This window comes from Cucurbita maxima, unplaced genomic scaffold (assembly GCF_002738345.1).
Source record: "Cucurbita maxima cultivar Rimu unplaced genomic scaffold, Cmax_1.0 Cma_Scf00006, whole genome shotgun sequence".
Lineage (NCBI taxonomy): Eukaryota > Viridiplantae > Streptophyta > Magnoliopsida > Cucurbitales > Cucurbitaceae > Cucurbita > Cucurbita maxima.
Genome location: NW_019272022.1, coordinates 1,954,236 through 1,971,697, shown reverse-complemented (window position 1 = coordinate 1,971,697; position 17,462 = coordinate 1,954,236). Strand labels below are relative to the sequence as shown.

The 17,462-nt window shown below is 36.1% G+C and overlaps 3 protein-coding genes across 4 annotated transcripts in view; 2 read left to right on the top strand and 1 right to left on the bottom strand.

The window, feature by feature from the left end:
• Window positions 1–3,871, bottom strand: part of LOC111480518 (UPF0505 protein C16orf62 homolog) — an 18,882-nt gene extending 15,011 nt beyond the window's left edge. For both annotated transcript variants that reach the window (XR_002717849.1, XM_023125608.1), the window contains exons 1-5: window positions 3,575–3,871; window positions 2,681–2,902; window positions 2,398–2,428; window positions 2,071–2,255; window positions 426–585 (exon numbers count right to left, since the gene is read on the bottom strand). Coding sequence is in view for 1 of the 2 variants with exons in the window: in XM_023125608.1 (XP_022981376.1) it covers window positions 426–585; window positions 2,071–2,255; window positions 2,398–2,428; window positions 2,681–2,902; window positions 3,575–3,676 (700 nt within the window). In the remaining variant the exon portion in view is untranslated. The remainder of the gene's footprint in view (window positions 1–425; window positions 586–2,070; window positions 2,256–2,397; window positions 2,429–2,680; window positions 2,903–3,574) is intronic.
• Window positions 3,872–4,717: 846 nt separating this feature from the next.
• On the top strand, window positions 4,718–11,826 carry LOC111480635 (CCR4-NOT transcription complex subunit 9-like). Its single transcript, XM_023125784.1, has 10 exons — window positions 4,718–5,085; window positions 5,683–5,754; window positions 5,857–5,946; window positions 6,071–6,113; window positions 7,718–7,824; window positions 8,993–9,088; window positions 9,327–9,517; window positions 9,592–9,661; window positions 10,999–11,118; window positions 11,341–11,826. The coding sequence occupies exons 1-9, from the start codon at window positions 4,894–4,896 to the stop codon at window positions 11,107–11,109; spliced, it is 972 nt and encodes a 323-aa protein (XP_022981552.1). The 5' UTR covers window positions 4,718–4,893; the 3' UTR covers window positions 11,110–11,118; window positions 11,341–11,826.
• A 1,120-nt stretch (window positions 11,827–12,946) lies between these two features.
• LOC111480650 (prohibitin-1, mitochondrial-like) lies at window positions 12,947–17,462 on the top strand. Its single transcript, XM_023125804.1, has 6 exons — window positions 12,947–13,051; window positions 14,318–14,505; window positions 14,645–14,761; window positions 15,854–16,024; window positions 16,663–16,875; window positions 16,984–17,462. Exons 2-6 carry the CDS (start codon window positions 14,329–14,331, stop codon window positions 17,176–17,178), a joined length of 873 nt encoding a protein of 290 aa, XP_022981572.1. The 5' UTR covers window positions 12,947–13,051; window positions 14,318–14,328; the 3' UTR covers window positions 17,179–17,462.

The window sequence follows — 17,462 nt, the reverse complement described above, 5'->3', positions numbered from 1 at the left end:
TTTTTTTTTTGTTTTTTTTTTTTTTTTTTTTTTTTTTTTTTTTTTTTTTTTTTTTTTTTTTTTTTTTTTTTTTGGTAAGAGGGCATGCTTTCATTGAGAAAAATGAAAGAATACAAGGACATACAAAAAGAAAACTCAAGTATTATTTTCTTCTCAATGAAAGTTTGGTTATTCATAAAAACTAATTAATTAATTAATTTAAAATTTAAATAAAAAATACCCATGGCTGTCCCTATGCCTTTCTCAAGACAAACTTTTTTTTATCCAATGTAGAGGTTATTCCCCACTCCTCCCAACACTAGGAAGGTGGCAACTTATGTAAATCCTACCCCATAAATACTATTAGAATTTATGGCAATAGTCAAACTTAAAATTATGCTTGAAAGTAAAGATCTTTAAACAATACATATTTGTCAAGAAAGAACCTGGCAAGGAGCAAAATCTGGCCCCATCTTCAGTGAACTCAGTTTTACTCCTGATGCGATCCCACACAAAATTTCCAAGCATATCCAAAATTTCCGTGACTAGAACAAAAAGTGTGGGATAAAATTGCAAAACAGACGTATCCTTCAGAAGCTTGGCAACCTAAGAAATCAACAAGAAAAAGAAAAAAGAACAAAACGCTAAGGAAGAGATAAAAAGGCATCCCATGTCATACATATATTTCTAGGAGAATAATGACAAACAAATGAGAGAGAGAGACAGAGCACCATTGTGAAGCTTTGAATCCAATAAATTTCAAATTAAATCCACAAGTTTTCAGCTTGATGTTTCAAAATGGTATACTTTGGAAGGGAGCGAGTGGCTCTCCTTTAATTTATTTTATTTTCTTACTTATTATACCAACAATCTAATAGAATACCCTCTTTCTTTCTCTTGTAAATTACACTCCCCAATTTTTCTTCCTTCTACATGCGTGGGATAACATTTCTTTTATTTCTTTTTATCTGATATCTAGTTTCCTAATGAATTCTCCCATCCAGCTGCCAAATAAATTTCCATATTTATACCTCTGAGAGGACAACAACCTATTAGCTGCCAAAGAAAAAGGGTAAACCAATATAATCATGACATTGTAGGTGTAGCAACAAGATGGATGTGAATCATGTGACTTCCTCAGTTAGCGTGTGGTGGCAATAGCCAATTGGAGAAGTTCCCCCTTTCATCCACTTCTTAGTGTTTAAGAGCCAAACTTTAACTCCCAAAATCGTCTGCTCTTTCAACCACATCCTTATATCTGTTATATTTTTCATTCTCAATTAAGAATGCTTATAATGCCAATTTCTCTCAGTCTCTACTATTTAGCTAAAAAGGTTGAAATTTAAGGATGTAAATTGTAACAACCTTAGAGCTTAAACACTAACCTTAGTAGCTTAAACACTAACCATAGTAGCTTAGTGTTTAAGAGCCAAACTTTAACTCCCAAAATCGTCTGCCCTTTCAACCACATCCTTATATCTGTTATATTTTCATTCTCAATTAAGTAATGCTTATAATGCCGATCTCTTTCAGTCTCTACTATTTAGCCCAAAAAGGTTGAAATTTAAGGATGTAAATTGTAACTTCCTCAGTTAGCGTGTGGTGGCAATAGCCAATTGGAGAAGTTCCCCCCTTCATCCACTTCTTTAGTGTTTAAGAGCCAAAGTTTAACTCCCAAAATCGTCTACTCTTTCAACCACATCCTTATATCTGTGTTATATTTTTCATTCACAATTAAGTAATGCTTATGATGCCTATCTCTCTCAGTCTCTACTATTTAGTCCAAAAAGTTGAAATTTAAGGATAACAACCTTAGTAGCTTAGGAATGAGCTATATCAATTACATTTGTTGGAAAAATTAACAAATTTAACATGAAGAGTGACATTGCAGTAAAAAAGAAAAAAAAAAGTTTAAGGATATGGTTGACCAAATTAAAATACAAGAAATGTATTGTAACTAACATAAGTTTTAGGAGGATTTTTTAATTTGCAACAGAAAAGTAGAATAACATAAGAACTCAGATGCACGGTCATGCACACAACAAATTATGAAATGAACACAAAAGTAGTATGTCTTTAAGTAATACTAACCTTCACAGATATCTTCAAAGATGTCACGCGATCACTTGCATTCCAAGCACGAACCAAGTCATCCTTGAACTCACGCAAGCGGTTAATATAATCTTGGCGTGTAACAACCTTGACTTCGTTTTCTGTAATGTTCTGAGGATCTTCAAGTTCCTCCAAATGCTTGTCAGTTGAAGATCTCTCATATGCTGCTACCCCAAGCCATCAATGTGTAAGTGTAACCTTAAAAAACATGACCTGCTCTAGCAACTTTATGCCACTGATATAGTATCGTACTGACCAATGAAGTGAAAGGTGCTAAAAGTAAAATAACAAAAGTAGGTGCCATACTTTTCCCAACTTTTAATATTGCATTGGACACCTATAATCAAGGGGGAAAAATCAATTATTACCAACTATAAGATGGATTGAAACTAAAATTGAAAATCTATACTCATGTCATGCCAAAATCTGAACATTTAATGGCTCATGAATTTGAATGAGCTATGTAGAAACATCCATTGTTACACGTAAAGAGCATAATTTCCCCTAAATTTAAGAACAAATCGAAGTTCATATAGCAAGAATATTGAAATGTTTAAAATAAGTAAAAGAAGACGTGAAAGGTTCTTACTGAAGTAACTGAGACCAATTTAGAGACAGAAAATCTCTGCATCATGAATCTCGTGAACGAGGACCAATCCCTTTCTGCAGGTGGAAATGCAGATTCAGAAGGAACTCCTATGGCAGAAGAATTTTCTGTATCTTCCAAATAGACGCCTGAAACAGTTGCATCGTCATCTGACGCTCTAAGTGGATCATCATATTTGACAATTTGATCATCAGCAATGTTGGCCTAGAGTAAGATATTAACCGAATTTGTTTCAGCACTTTAAAGGGTTAATTGAAATGTTAAAATAGAAAGAAATAACTGTCATTGCACCAAGGAAACATATTTTGTTTCGTTGAACACCATGGTTTTGTAAGTGTTACTGCAATTTCTTGCGTGAAGACTATTCTCGAGGAACCTACTTCTTTTGCCAACTCCCCATCTGCTCTCAAGTAATTGTCTAAATGTAATTTGCTTAGTTGCAAACCCAGTGGTGCACACAGTGAAACATGTATAGATAGATAATCACGTCGTCCAAGAACAGGCTATTAACAAACCTCCTAATATTCAGTTTCCTCCATTCTGAAAACGAGCTGGCTGACATTCTCACCAAACCCACGCATCACTACTTGAGTTTTCTCACCGAGCTCTGTTATTGTTCAGTGTAATCAATTTCCCCGACTTCTGAGTTATGCCCATTTCTCTGTCCAAATCCTACGGAATTTCATCTCCAAATCTCCCTCCCCACAACGCTCACGCACCAATTAGCATGTTTATAGGCTTCTAATGTCAGCGCACACAAAATTTCCACATGCATGAATCGAAGATAGTGTAAAACTCACTTCCGTATCAGCCAGTTGAGTAAGGATTCAATGACGGAGAACCGAACCAAAAAAAAAAACAAAACAAAATCTGTACCTGCTGGGACGATGGAACAGAAAGAGGATCTGTTTCTGCGCGATCACGATGCAGCAAAAACAGCTTTGCTTCAGCACTGTAATCTCGAGGTCTGAACTCCATTCAAGACTTGAGATTCCGCACACGATAGAAATTGTGCATTCGATCCAAAGCAGCTCTTCAAAATATAGAAATTATTGCTCTATGTTCGTTCAAAAAATTTGTGAAAACCTATTGGCCAATTAATTTGTCATTTTTTTTACTTCTTTCTACTCTAGAAATTGACGTTGTATCGTTTATCTATGAGTTATGATGCGTTAGTAGCTTGTCGATTAAGAGATCATTGATATTAGGGTTTGGTTATTTATTCAAATTCATGTTCTTCGTCTTGTGTTCGAGTCTAACACTCAAGAAAAATCAATGGCGGAAACAATCTATCGGTAGACAAACAAAACGATGATGATTGGAATTATTATAAGTTGTGTATAGAAGCTTTTCTACAGGAAAATACTCTATCAACTTTCGAGGCACGAAAAATGTGAAAGGTCGAGTGTACGAACATATGATTTACTTTTATGAACTTATATTGACAACAAGTATAACGAGCATGCTCGTGATGTAACGTCATCGAAAACAAACACGAGACGCGCTCGAGATGTTGCAGTGTAACAAATTTGTTAAAATGACTCGAGGTAGTCTATCTGTTTCATAATGGTCGTTTTGTAATTTCACAACTGGACAAGGAGGAGTTTGTCAGTGATGCTCGTGATGCTCGTTTACGTATAATATATAATGTTTATATATTAGAAAGAGTTTAGTCGTTTATCTCTTCGATGTACGAACATTAATTATTATTCCAGATGTTATTAGAACGACAATAGGACCCAAAAGGAAATAAAAAGATATTTTACGTGTGGTAATCTCAAATTCACCAAACGCGTACGGTAAAGGTGTAATGCATTGTCGTGGTGGGAACAGGCAGTATTAGACGTATTTTTCGAGTAAATCTAAAAAATCATAACAAAATGTTGCACATTAAAATAAGAAATTCACGTGATAAAATATATAATTACTGATTAATGATTTTGATTATCGTAAAAAATAAAATTAAAGTTATTAGTATAATTTTGAACCGGGCCAAGACCAAATAAAAGGTCCGATATGGAGTAGGAGGGAGAGCAGACAGGGACCAGGAACGCCCCAGCCCCCAGGCGGACATCTAGCGGCTGCACCCAAACAAGGTTGTCTCTCTGATAAACTAAAACGAACTTCCATACTTCTCCTCGCCGGCGTGAAATCGGAGAGCATCGTAGAAGCTCGAAGGTTCTTGAGCGTCGAGAATGTCGAATCTCCCTCAATCACTCTCCATGAGTGCTGCGTTTGGAGGTCCTGGTCCTGGTCCTGGTCCGTCCATCCCCAGTGCCTCTGGAGCTCCACCGAACAAGGAGCGTAAAATGGCTTCTTCGGAGCAGTTGGTGCTCGACCTCAGCAATCCGGATCTCCGTGAGAACGCTCTACTTGAACTTTCGAAGGTAAAATTCCTTGATCTTTGAGGACTTGGAGGAGGAAGGTATTCGGGGTTTGGTATTGGTGCTTTATTTGGTTCTTTCTTTCTTGTAACTTACTGTGGCTGAAAGTGATTGGGGTGAGCGGCAGTGTTTATTTGATATTAAGTTATCGTTGCTGCGTGATTCATCACAGCCAATTTGGGGATTGATGCGAGGTCGAACCTAGTTCTCATCCTTGGACATGTTAGTGCTTCTCTGTGGATTGTTTTGTATGGAATAGACTGAGATAAAAGCAAATGAAACTTAACCCAACCGATTAAGAGAAAGAAAGGAAGAATTTGACCTTTTGATTCCAAGCTAATAGAGAAGTCTTCTTCCTCTTTTCTCCGTACTTCTTGGTCCCATTTTTTGTTACGGAAGTTCGAACAATGGTTGCACGGGAAATGGACGTAACAACTATAAAATCTGCCGTTGAGATTCTGTTTCCTAGCTACGAAAAAGTTTTGGCTGATCCTTTGTCATTGTTTGCGAAAGGTTTAGCCCATCATGTGGAAATATTCTTGTATATACATGCAGTTGATCATATCTAATGCTCTAATTTGTTTCTGTTTTTATTTTTAGAAGAGGGAGCTGTTTCAAGATTTGGCCCCATTGTTGTGGAACTCTTTTGGAACCATTGCTGCCTTATTGCAAGTATGCTGCTTTAATTGTCGGAATATTGCTGTGATCAAATGTTATGTTCTTTATGTCACCGTGTATTTTGTTAATCTTTTGTTGTTGTTTGGGCTCTGACAGGAGATTGTATCAATATATCCTGTTCTTTCACCCCCAAATCTAACCCCTGCACAGTCAAATAGAGTTTGCAATGCTCTTGCTCTTCTTCAGGTCACTCCTTGGTGAACTTGTTACATCATGGAATGAAATTGTATATGGTTTTGTGGACACACGCATATGTCTATATAAAACTACAACTTCTGCTGTTTTATCTCTTTCTGCGTGTCTTTTGCAGTGTGTAGCCTCTCACTCAGATACAAGGATGTTGTTTCTCAATGGTAATGTTGTTGGTCTTGTTAATGTTTGAACTCTTTTTGCTCATTAATTCATTCATCAATGCTCCTCAATACATCTTCAACACACGGTCAACGTGTCCTTGAAAAGATTTACACTGGTTACTCTTTGAGGGGGTGGGGGGGCAGCTAGAGCTAGCCATGTGAACTATAGCTCACAAACACTTTAAAAGGGCCAGCACCATAATGGAGAAGGGACATCATAAAAATATGACTTCTGCATAAGCCACAATTTTACTTCTCTATTGGATGTCTGGCAAAACGTATTTGAATACATATATGATTTGGGTGTTGAGTGTCACAACCTCATTGAGAAAAGTAGGTTGTGACCACCACATGCAAGATAGACAGGGGACGACCCTCAAATGGTGCCCATCCGGCCACGTGAGGACCAAGATTGAGAAGTGTCATGATGTGGGCGAGGAGGATGGTGCATCATCCAACACACCAAGAGTGTGCATTCAAGCCAAGCTGAGACATACATAAGGTTCGAGAGAACGAGGCGGCTCGAGTGTTGAAGACAAGCTCGAAAAGGGTCGGGTAGGGCGCCGGGCCATAACCTTAGAAGTCGGAGTTTCGATATGAGTTTTGGCATGTGGCTATGGAGTTAAGTCCGTCTATATGAAAGATGAAAGCTCACCAAATTTGGTGTCAACTCGACGGATGCTGCACGAGGTCGTGTGATTGCTCGCCAAAATGACGTTTATTAGAGAAAGATTGGAAATGCCTCAAAATGTACTATGGGGGAGGTATGGTGTTAGCTCTCCACCACCTCTGGGCCCTGTGGCCTAAGCGAGCTACCTTGTAGCACATACGTGTGTCACAACATGGGCGTGCGTTGCGCGATGAGCGTCTCAGATTTCTTCATTTGAGAAGGGTCTCTCAAGGACAATGTTAGACTGCACGGGTGCGCCGACATTGCACCCCAGCCCATGTGTTGAAGGTTGGATTATGCACCCGCTATTCGGAATGGATTCCGTAAACGATTCAACATTGACACGGGAGGGTCCAATGCCCCAGTAAAACTCAAATGGATGAATGTTTGGGATGTCCTGATGAGATGAATGACGTGTGGGTTAGTTCCAATTGATATATCCAAGCAAAACACGATGGCCGAGCTATCCCGGGACATGGGACAACATAACGATGCATGGATCATTCGATGGGAACCTAGATGATGATGTGCTTTCGAGAGACCTTGACCTAGAGTAGGGAGGTCAAGCCTTGGCATAGTGTGGAGGCAAGTTAGCTAGAGTCACAGACGATTGAACATGCATGCACAAGCGGCGTGTATGATCTAACAAGCTTGGACTCCGTGCACATTGTGTTAGGTTAGCGAAGACAAAACTCACCTAAGGTCCAACAAAGCTACAAAGTTGGGCAAAAAATATGAATGAGGCTTGAGTTCTCCTTAAGGCTTGTTGTGAGTGTGTCAAAATCACAACGTACGATCGCAACACGGAGCAGTTAGCAGTCCTAGGATTTTTTTCACTGACTTAAGATGATTGAATTCTCATAATATTTCCCACTATTCTTATAACTTGCTTGTTTCAAAAATTGAATAATATACTGAATTTTATCCTCTGCAGCTCACATACCGTTGTATTTGTATCCTTTCCTTAACACAACAAGCAAGTCAAGGCCTTTTGAGTACTTGCGCCTTACTAGCTTGGGTGTCATCGGTGCGTTGGTGAAGGTATTCACTTCAATGCATGAGCTTTCTCTCTATCTCACTTTAAAGCATGAGCTTACTCTCTCTCTCTTTTTTTCTTTCTTTTTTAATGGGCACTTACAAAGTTTTGATTCACCTTTGTATATAAATGGAAAAGTATGCAAGTAGGATGTGGAGAGAATGAAATGAAACTTTAATTGCATGATTACCGGACCTTTTGTCTTTATTACCACGTAAGATCCAAATCTTTCTTCTAAATAATAAATTTCCGCACCTTTTGTTTTTAATACGTCACAAGATCTAAATCTTTCTTCTAAACATCAAGTGTGGCCAGTGTCTTTTTGTTTTTGTTGTTTCTTTTAATGTCAAGTGAAACATTGCTTTATAGTTAAAGAAGCCATCAGATTAAGTTATAAAATGATGGGATTTTAACATCATTTTCACTGGACTACCACAATATTTATATAACTTACTTGATCCTTTACTTTAGAAAAAGCTGGTTTATGTGACTAGCTTTAATATGTTCACTTTTTGTACTTTCTTGTACGTATTTTCTGATTGGCTTATGCTTCTAACTCTTTTTGGGTGATAATTTATCTTTCATTGATCATTAAAGACTGAAACTCTTTCTTGTAGTTATTCTTGGGGGCTCTGGTATGTGGTGATGGCCTATGTTTTGCATGACCTTTTTCTAGGCTTCCTTAGCCAGAAAAAATAGAAAGAAAAAAATAAAGAAAAAGAAAAAGGGAAGAAAGAAAACCTAATATGTGCCCCAAGGTAAATTGGTAAAGATATTGTCATTTAGAATCTATCTAAGAAATGATTCATATAAAGCTTTAGCGTAATCAGCTTAGATAAGTTAGAATTGTTTCGGTATATTCAGGGGAAAAGAAAATATACCTGGCAACTTTTTTGGTCTGCAGACATGATATTGGTCAGTGTTTCACTATTTGAATGAGAATTTGATATTGTAGTCTATGTATAAGAGTGTTTCGTTAAAGCCTGTAAACCGAAGTATAAGAGTATACCTCTTACCTTTCTCTACAATATCTCAAGGTGCACATGCACACACTTTTTTAAGAGATGGTATCGTTTTAATTTTGTTTTACTTGGGGTGAAAGCCATGTTTCTACAAATCGGGTTGGTCTTTTGAAATTGTGATAAATTCTGTTTTCCTCCTTTGACTTACCAGGTAGATGATACTGAAGTAATCAGTTTTCTTCTGTCCACTGAAATAATTCCTCTATGCCTGCGTACCATGGAAATGGGAAGCGAGTTGTCAAAAACAGTTGAGTTTCCTGATGCTACTTCTATTTCTCTGTTTCTTTCTTTCTGTGTTCTACCAATGTGAACAGGCTGCAATTTTATCTCATCTTGTGCCTTATATCACTAGCAAATGATCTATTATAGAATCTATATGGCATTTTGTGGGAGTTAAAATCCATATTTTGAACCAAGTATTAGAAATATTACGCAAAATATTTGACTTCTTCAAAGCTACAATGACTAATGATTTTGAGCTGCAGGTTGCAACATTTATTGTGCAGAAAATTTTGCTGGATGATGTGGGGTTGGATTATATTTGTACTACAGCTGAGCGATTTTTTGCTGTTGGTCGAGTTCTGGGGAACATGGTAGCAGCTCTTTCTGAACAACCTTCCTCTCGTCTGTTGAAGCACATAATACGATGTTATCTTCGATTGTCCGATAACCCAAAGTGAGTAAAAGTAGATTCACATTTCATTTGAGGTATTCGTCTTCCCTGTTTCTTTAACTTGTGCCATTGCTCAGAGCTTGCGATGCCTTAAGGAGCTGTCTTCCAGATATGTTGAGAGATGCTACTTTCAATGGCTGCCTCCGGGTAAGTGCCTTTTCTACATGGACTTCAATTTTCCTTTCTAGGGCTTCTGATGAGAGAAAACATTTTCGAGTAGGTATGCTGAATAATAATTATATAAAAAAAAAATGTCATTTAATCAGTGAACTTCCCTTGTTAAGTACTTTTTTAGTTCATGTTCAATGTTAGGCTAAGATTTCGAGTAGAATGATTATGCCATTTATCCAAGTGGGGATTTTTTTGTTTAGTTAAATGGTTTATTTATGTACTCTTTTGAATATTGAAAAGCACTTTGCGGTGATTTAGAGAAAGCACTGAATTAGGATGTGGTTTTATAATATGACTTGTAGAGGAATACAAGGTGCTTTTAATCTGTTAAAAGTACTCTAAAAAAATTTCATGCTTTATTTGCATAATAAAAATTCTAAAACAAAAGGGCTTTTGAAATTAATGCGTTCTTCTAAATGTATTTTTCGAATGAGTCTTCAACTCAAGGGAAAACTCTGATACCAAATGATAAGAAATTAACTCAAAGGAAAGCTCTGATACCAGATGATAAGAATTCACTACAAGGGAAGTAGGATTTTGATTACCTTGTTGATCGAATATCTTAAAGTAAGAACACTTGTTTGAGATTCAAATCACTTTACAAGGAAGATCGATCATGTCTAGCTTGAATGATTCTAAACATGCAATCTAAACTACATAAAATTGGAAAGGAAAAGTAAGAGCACTTAGCCCTAATGATAAAGAATCACTCCAAGGGAAAGTAAAATTCAGATTACTTTGTTTATCAAATATCTCAAGGCAAGAACAGTTGATTGAGATCCGAATCACTCCACAAATAAGATCGATCATGTCAAGCTTGAATGATTCTAAACATGCAATCTAAACTATATAGAATTGTGAACAATCTTAGTCCTTGGCTATCTTTACAAAGATAACATAGATGGCTTTATATAGCCTTTAAATGAAAACCCTTAACCTTCCATGAGAAATTCCAAGAGTCGTAACTTTCATATTTTATGACCATAATTAGCACACTTTATGGCCATAATTAGGCACTATGTAAATAAGCCTCTCTTTATTATCATCCATCATAAATTTTAACCATCTAAAAATAAATGAAACCCCACTGGAAATATCTTGAAGCCTTTGTTGCATAAGTGAAGTTTGATTCTTCTTAACGTAGTATTAATATTGCATGATCGAGATGCCTTGGTTCAAATGAACTATTCTCAAAACCATCGTTTAAGTCAACGTTTCTTCCGATTCTAAAACTGTTTCACTTTTGTCGTCCTAATTAGGCCCCCATGAATTAGCGTTCTGTTTGAATCATTTACAACTTTTAATATTTACAGGATGATGCGACCACTAGGAGGTGGCTGCAACAGTTGCTACACAATGTAGGAATGAGTAGAGTTCCAGCACTTCAGGCAGGGGCTGGATTTGACCACATGATGGTGAACTAGAACTCAAATGTATGTTTCTAATTTTTACAGAATTGTCATATAGTTTCACAGTTTTCTGCATTGCGAAAACTTATTTATTTATCTGTAAGCATTTATTATTTTTGTAATCAGGGATGTTCTATCTGAAATATAAAATGCATTATAGCTTGAACAGTGCCTTTTCGAGTAAATGCATTTTAGCTGCTACTGTTGTTTGTGTTTGAATATTTTAGTTATTTTCTTTTATGATAGGTCCTAACGGAGAAACCTTTCTCCGAAACTCTCGACTAGAGGGCGTGACTAATAGAACAGACTCGAGTGGACTTCACATTGTAGAAATGAATCTCATACAATTCATTCTTAAAATCTGTAAGTCAATCCTAACATTGGGATCTGTCTTTCCTTGCAATGCCTGTCTAGGAAATGGGAGAAATGATTGGAATCTTGGAGATGAGGAGGTAAGACAAAAGGTTTCCCTTCCAATTCTCTCAACTGTTACTATGGTAAAAATAGGTAAAACATAGATAGGTGTGTTGTGATTCATATTTAATTTAGCCAAACCACAGTATGGAAAGAAAATATTGTGTTGTATCTTTTTATGATTTATCATTCACTTGATTTGAAAGTCTTAGTGGATTTTTCGATAGTGGTTGAGAAGAGTGACTCAATTTGTAGTTAATTATACACTCTATTTTAAGGCGTAAATCACTGTAAATCTTGGCCCTGTCCTTCTTAGCCAAGTATTTGGCTTCTTTTTTTTTTTCTTAATGGTTCGTTTGGTTTTGACTCGTTATCTTGATTGGTTGATTAAAGATAGAACATCTTTCTTTTATTGTTCTTTTGGTTTTGACTCGTTCTCTGATCATAGGGAGAGTATTAAGTTGCTTATTGTTGGTTACTTTCTGGCACCGGTAGGTCTTGAAGTCTTTTGGATATTCGTTTATTTATTTATCGAACTTGTATTACGTCTCTTAAACAATCTTAGTACTATTACGTTAAATGATTCCACGTGTCGAGGTCACAATGAAAGTCATGCAGTAGAAATTTTCATCTATGATAGGTAGTCATGAAAAAATAGCAAGATGCCATAAACTTTTGTATACCGGTAACCATTTCATTCAAATTCATTATGTTTATACCTCTTTATTCGATGAAAATTAAAATGTATACTGAAAAAATGTCTTCAATCGTTCGGTGTCTAACTCTTATACCATTTTAAATCATAGAGAGGAAGTCTGAAAGGGAAAGCCTAAAGAAGATAATATCTGTTGGTAGTGGATCTAGGTCATTACAGAGGGAGTAAATACACAAGGAAAAAACTCGTTCTTACAATGTTTGGTCATAGAAAACTTAACCAGTGAAAATAATGTTTAGCTAAAACCAAAACGAGGTTGACCAATTTCATTAGTCAAGTAAATGATCTTCCGTTCGCAGAAACAATAAAAATAACTACCTCGCTCTTTTCTTTTTTCGAAATTACCTTTTTCTTTCCGAGGGATGAGTAGTTGCAAATCAGCTCGTACTATAGGTAGTATAGGTAGTGTATGGTTGTTTTGAGATAGACAATGTGCTGTGAGGGTGAATACAATTTCTAAGTCATCTGAATTATTGATTAAAAAAATTAAATAAATTCCTAATAAATGGAAAATTGAGTTGAAATTTTGAATTTATATTTAATTGTAAAATTATTTACGATTAATATTAAATGGATAATAAATAATTTGAATCAAATTATTAATTAATAAATAAATAAAGGTAAAATAGTCAAATTTTTATTTATTTTTTTAATAAAAAAATTCATATTATTTCGAGCATGGGTGGTACTAAAATGGGCCTCCGATAGAGAAAGCCCAGAGTTGAGGAGCCGACAGACATATAAAACCCTACGCCCCGAAATCAGAGCTTCTTCCACTATTCAACCAGCTAAACCCTAAACCCCCGGGTTGCGTTCAAGATTCATCAAGTAAACTCTCAACTTTTCGGTTCAGTTTTCTCTGATTATTCAATGGCATTTTTATTTGATGCGCTATTAAACTTGTCGAACGACAAATTCATTTCCAATCTCTTGCAATTTCCTCTCTTACTTGATTGAAAATCGTATCTGGCTATTATTTGTAACTTGATTTTTATGATCTTGTGATTGGATACTTGCGTACTTCTGAATCTCGTGGACGGAAGCTGGTACGGAATATGGGAATTGAAATCTTTTGGGGTTCTTTGTTTTTGTGATTTTGATTGGAGTGATCCGATGAGTATATTCTACCCAGCAATGAATTTGTTGAGTAATTCAAAATTTTTCCTACCTGGAGCATTCTAGCTTCCGGAATGCGATCATCTTTAGTGGCATGGAGGCCTCTGCGACTAGAGCCCTTCTCAGCATCTCTCCTCTGCTATTGCGTCATTAGCTCCCTCCACATGTGCCACTTTCTGCTTTCATCCTAAGTTTCGCAAAAAAAAAAAAAGTCAGCTACTCGTCAAATGTGTGCACCTACATCGAACTAATATTAAATCCAATCACTAGGGATCTTTCAAGTAGGTGGAATCATTCTTCACTTAACGAGGATAATTTGGCCAAATTTAAACTAGAACATTGGAACCGAAGATTACAATTCCTTTTTGAGAGAATGTATTTGGCTAAATTTTAATTTACGAAATGGATTATGTTTTTTTTTTTCTACAATGCTTTTCAATGTATATGCAAGTGTGGGGGCCGTTAAATTGTTTGTTTATTTGAGCTTTGCCCTGCCTCTCTCTCTCTCTCTATTCAACTTTGGATGCTGGTTCCCGTTATTTTCTATAGATGAACTATTACAACATGTTCAGTGCCTAGAAAAGCATTGATGGGAACTTTTTGATACGTTGTTTAAAATTAGGATTCTCATGATAGTTGATTCGTAACTATTTCATCATTTATATTAGTTTAAAACATGTAGTTTACTTGTATACTATAAAAGATTTATTTATTTTTAATCAGCTGTGAGAAAATGTTTGTTGATGTGAGATTTTATTTTGTATATCTGCTGACTTTACCCAGTTTTCTCCCTTCCATTAATTTTATTTGTGTCTTCTCATCGACCTATTCTTGTCTGTCTTATATTATATACTCATATTTCAAACTGTCTGCATGTTTTTCTGAGTAAAAAAACTCATCTGTTTAATTTCTACTGTTAATCCATACTAACCTTTGTTTTTTTTTTTTTTTTTTTTTTTTTTTTTTTATAATTTTCAGCATCTTGGAATATGAATTTGAACAATGTCAGGGTTCCCAATGTACCTGGTGGTGGTGCAGCTTCTGCTTTGGTGAAGATTGGAATTATTGGTGGGATTGGGTTATATGCAGCTGCCAACAGTCTCTACAATGTTGAGGGAGGGCATCGGGCTATTGTGTTTAATCGTGTAGTTGGAGTGAAAGATAAGGTTAAATCTGGTCCATTCTTGAAAGATTTTTATAATACCTGGTTCTTGGCTGACTTTAGCATATAGTTTGAACATCTATGGTTCCTGGTTGCCTCAAGCAACATAGTTTGAACAATTTTCTCCTTGTCATAACTTTCAGGTTTATCCCGAAGGAACGCATCTGATGATTCCTTGGTTTGAGAGGCCAATCATATACGATGTCCGTGCTCGACCCCATTTAGTGGAGAGTACTTCTGGAAGCCGAGACCTGCAAATGGTGTGATATTTCTTTTATTTGAAGATGCCATGTTTTTTTAATATTTATTTTTATTGTTGATGAATTCCAGCTCGGACCTGCTTTAGACTACTTTCAATACTCAACATTCAAGCGATTAGCTCAAAACTTGGAACATGTTGAGATTTTCATGTGTAAAACTGGCCGATGTTTTGGTGTCTCCAAGTGTTCTATGTTACCCCATTTGGAATTTATAACTTAATATCTAGCTATCAACTGGGTTTACATATCATATCCTTTGTTTAAAGAATCCATTTAATCTTGTCGACGTTTCAAGTCACTTTAAACAAGTTAGTTTATCCCTCTATTGGATTTGTCCTTCATCGTTTCTCTTATTCTTTTCATCCCTGGTCATTCTATTTCCTTTTATTATATTTTCTTTTTTATTTGTTCTGTAAGTTACAGTTATAGAGTGTGGGCTTTGTATTCTACTCAGTTGAATTCTAAAATTAATTCTAAATATTTCAAGTGAGGACGTAAAATGAATGATGATGTTTATTGATCTTCTTTTAGTACTCTTACTGTTTCTACTGCTTTAAGACCTTTTTAAGCTTTTGAAATTAGTGGAATAACACTTGAATGACCAATACTAATAATTATGTGGGTTGCAGCTGCACGAGTTTTCTTTTCCCTTTCCAGATTCTGATCTAGTTCAGATTTACACCAATTGGGAGCATTTTGTAGTAGCCCTTTGGTATGGTGGGGATATCTCATCTCCCCTTTTTCTGTATCACCTCGATTTATAAATATCATCGTCTTCTGATTTCTATTAAAAAAAAATTATATTATTTAAATCCTGGAAAACCTTGAAATCTTGTGTGATAAATTTGTTTACCTTGAAATCTCCAAACAATGGATTTGATGAGTTCATTTTCTCATTGAGATGACTTTCTTGGTTGTTAATTTGGTCTGTAGGTTCATTTTGTGCCCTGTCTACAATGAGCATTACTTGCTGTTAGTTTTTTTTTTTTTTTTTTTTTTTTTTTTTTTTTGCCAATTTGAAAATTCTGTAGGTATTTCAATTATCCATCATTGTTATGCCAAGTAATTATATATCTTCGGACTGGTGTGCAGGTTAGGATTGGTCTCCGAGTTCTTACCCGTCCATTGCCGAATGAATTACCTACAATGTATAGAACACTTGGTGAAAATTATAACGACAGAGTTCTGCCTTCAATCATTCAAGAAACTCTGAAATCTGTAGTCGCCCAGTATAATGCCAGCCAACTTATCACGCAAAGAGAGGTAAAGTGACACTTATTCTCTGCTAGTTAGGTTTCCAATGTGTATGTGTATCTGCCTTGTTCATCTCATTGATTCATTTTTTTTTTTTTAGCTGAACTGAATATTGTTCCTTCTATTTATACGTTATGCATTTACCTCCTTATGTTAGTGTTATGCTGANTTTTTTTTTTTTTTTTTTTTTTTTTTTTTTTTTTTTTTTTTTTTTTTTGCCAATTTGAAAATTCTGTAGGTATTTCAATTATCCATCATTGTTATGCCAAGTAATTATATATCTTCGGACTGGTGTGCAGGTTAGGATTGGTCTCCGAGTTCTTACCCGTCCATTGCCGAATGAATTACCTACAATGTATAGAACACTTGGTGAAAATTATAACGACAGAGTTCTGCCTTCAATCATTCAAGAAACTCTGAAATCTGTAGTCGCCCAGTATAATGCCAGCCAACTTATCACGCAAAGAGAGGTAAAGTGACACTTATTCTCTGCTAGTTAGGTTTCCAATGTGTATGTGTATCTGCCTTGTTCATCTCATTGATTCATTTTTTTTTTTTTAGCTGAACTGAATATTGTTCCTTCTATTTATACGTTATGCATTTACCTCCTTATGTTAGTGTTATGCTGATTGCCTGTTCATTTTCAGGCTGTAAGTAGAGAAATCCGAAAGACTTTAACTGAGAGAGCAGCCAATTTCAACATTGCTCTTGATGATGTGTCCATAACAAGTTTAACTTTCGGAAAGGAGTTTACAGCTGCCATTGAAGCCAAACAAGTGGCTGCCCAAGAAGCCGAAAGAGCTAAATTCGTCGTCGAAAAGGCTGAACAGGACAAGAAAAGTGCCGTCATTAGAGCCCAGGTGAGGTTAACAGATGATAAACGAATTCATTACCAACCTTTCTTTGTTGGTTTGCAATATATATTAATCAGTTCATAAATTGTTTGCTCTCTCTGATGTGGGTACCAGGGAGAAGCCAAGAGTGGGCAGCTGATAGGGCAAGCTGTTGCCAATAACCCGGCGTTCATGACTCTGAGGAAGATCGAAGCAGCAAGAGAAATCGCACACACAATTGCGCACTCATCCAACAGGGTATACCTGAATTCGGATGATCTGTTGCTGAACCTTCAAGACATGAAATTGGAGCCAAGTGGAAAGAAGTAAGCATCCTCATTCGTTCAAACTTACAAGCTATATTACTACCTTGTCTCGTTTCTTTGATTAATTGTGAATGTTGAAGCATTTACTTACATCAGTGGAATGGTGTACGTAGTAAGTACTATCATCATCTCTTTTTGAACAGCATGAGCAGCAGCCTGGTTTAAATGGCTGCCAATTTAGATCCCTTCCGTAGTTTTTGCTGTTATAATAATAATTAGAGCACATTTTGTTAATGCCATTTCAACTGTTTTCTTGTGTGAGGGTACATAGTGGTGACTTGATTTCAA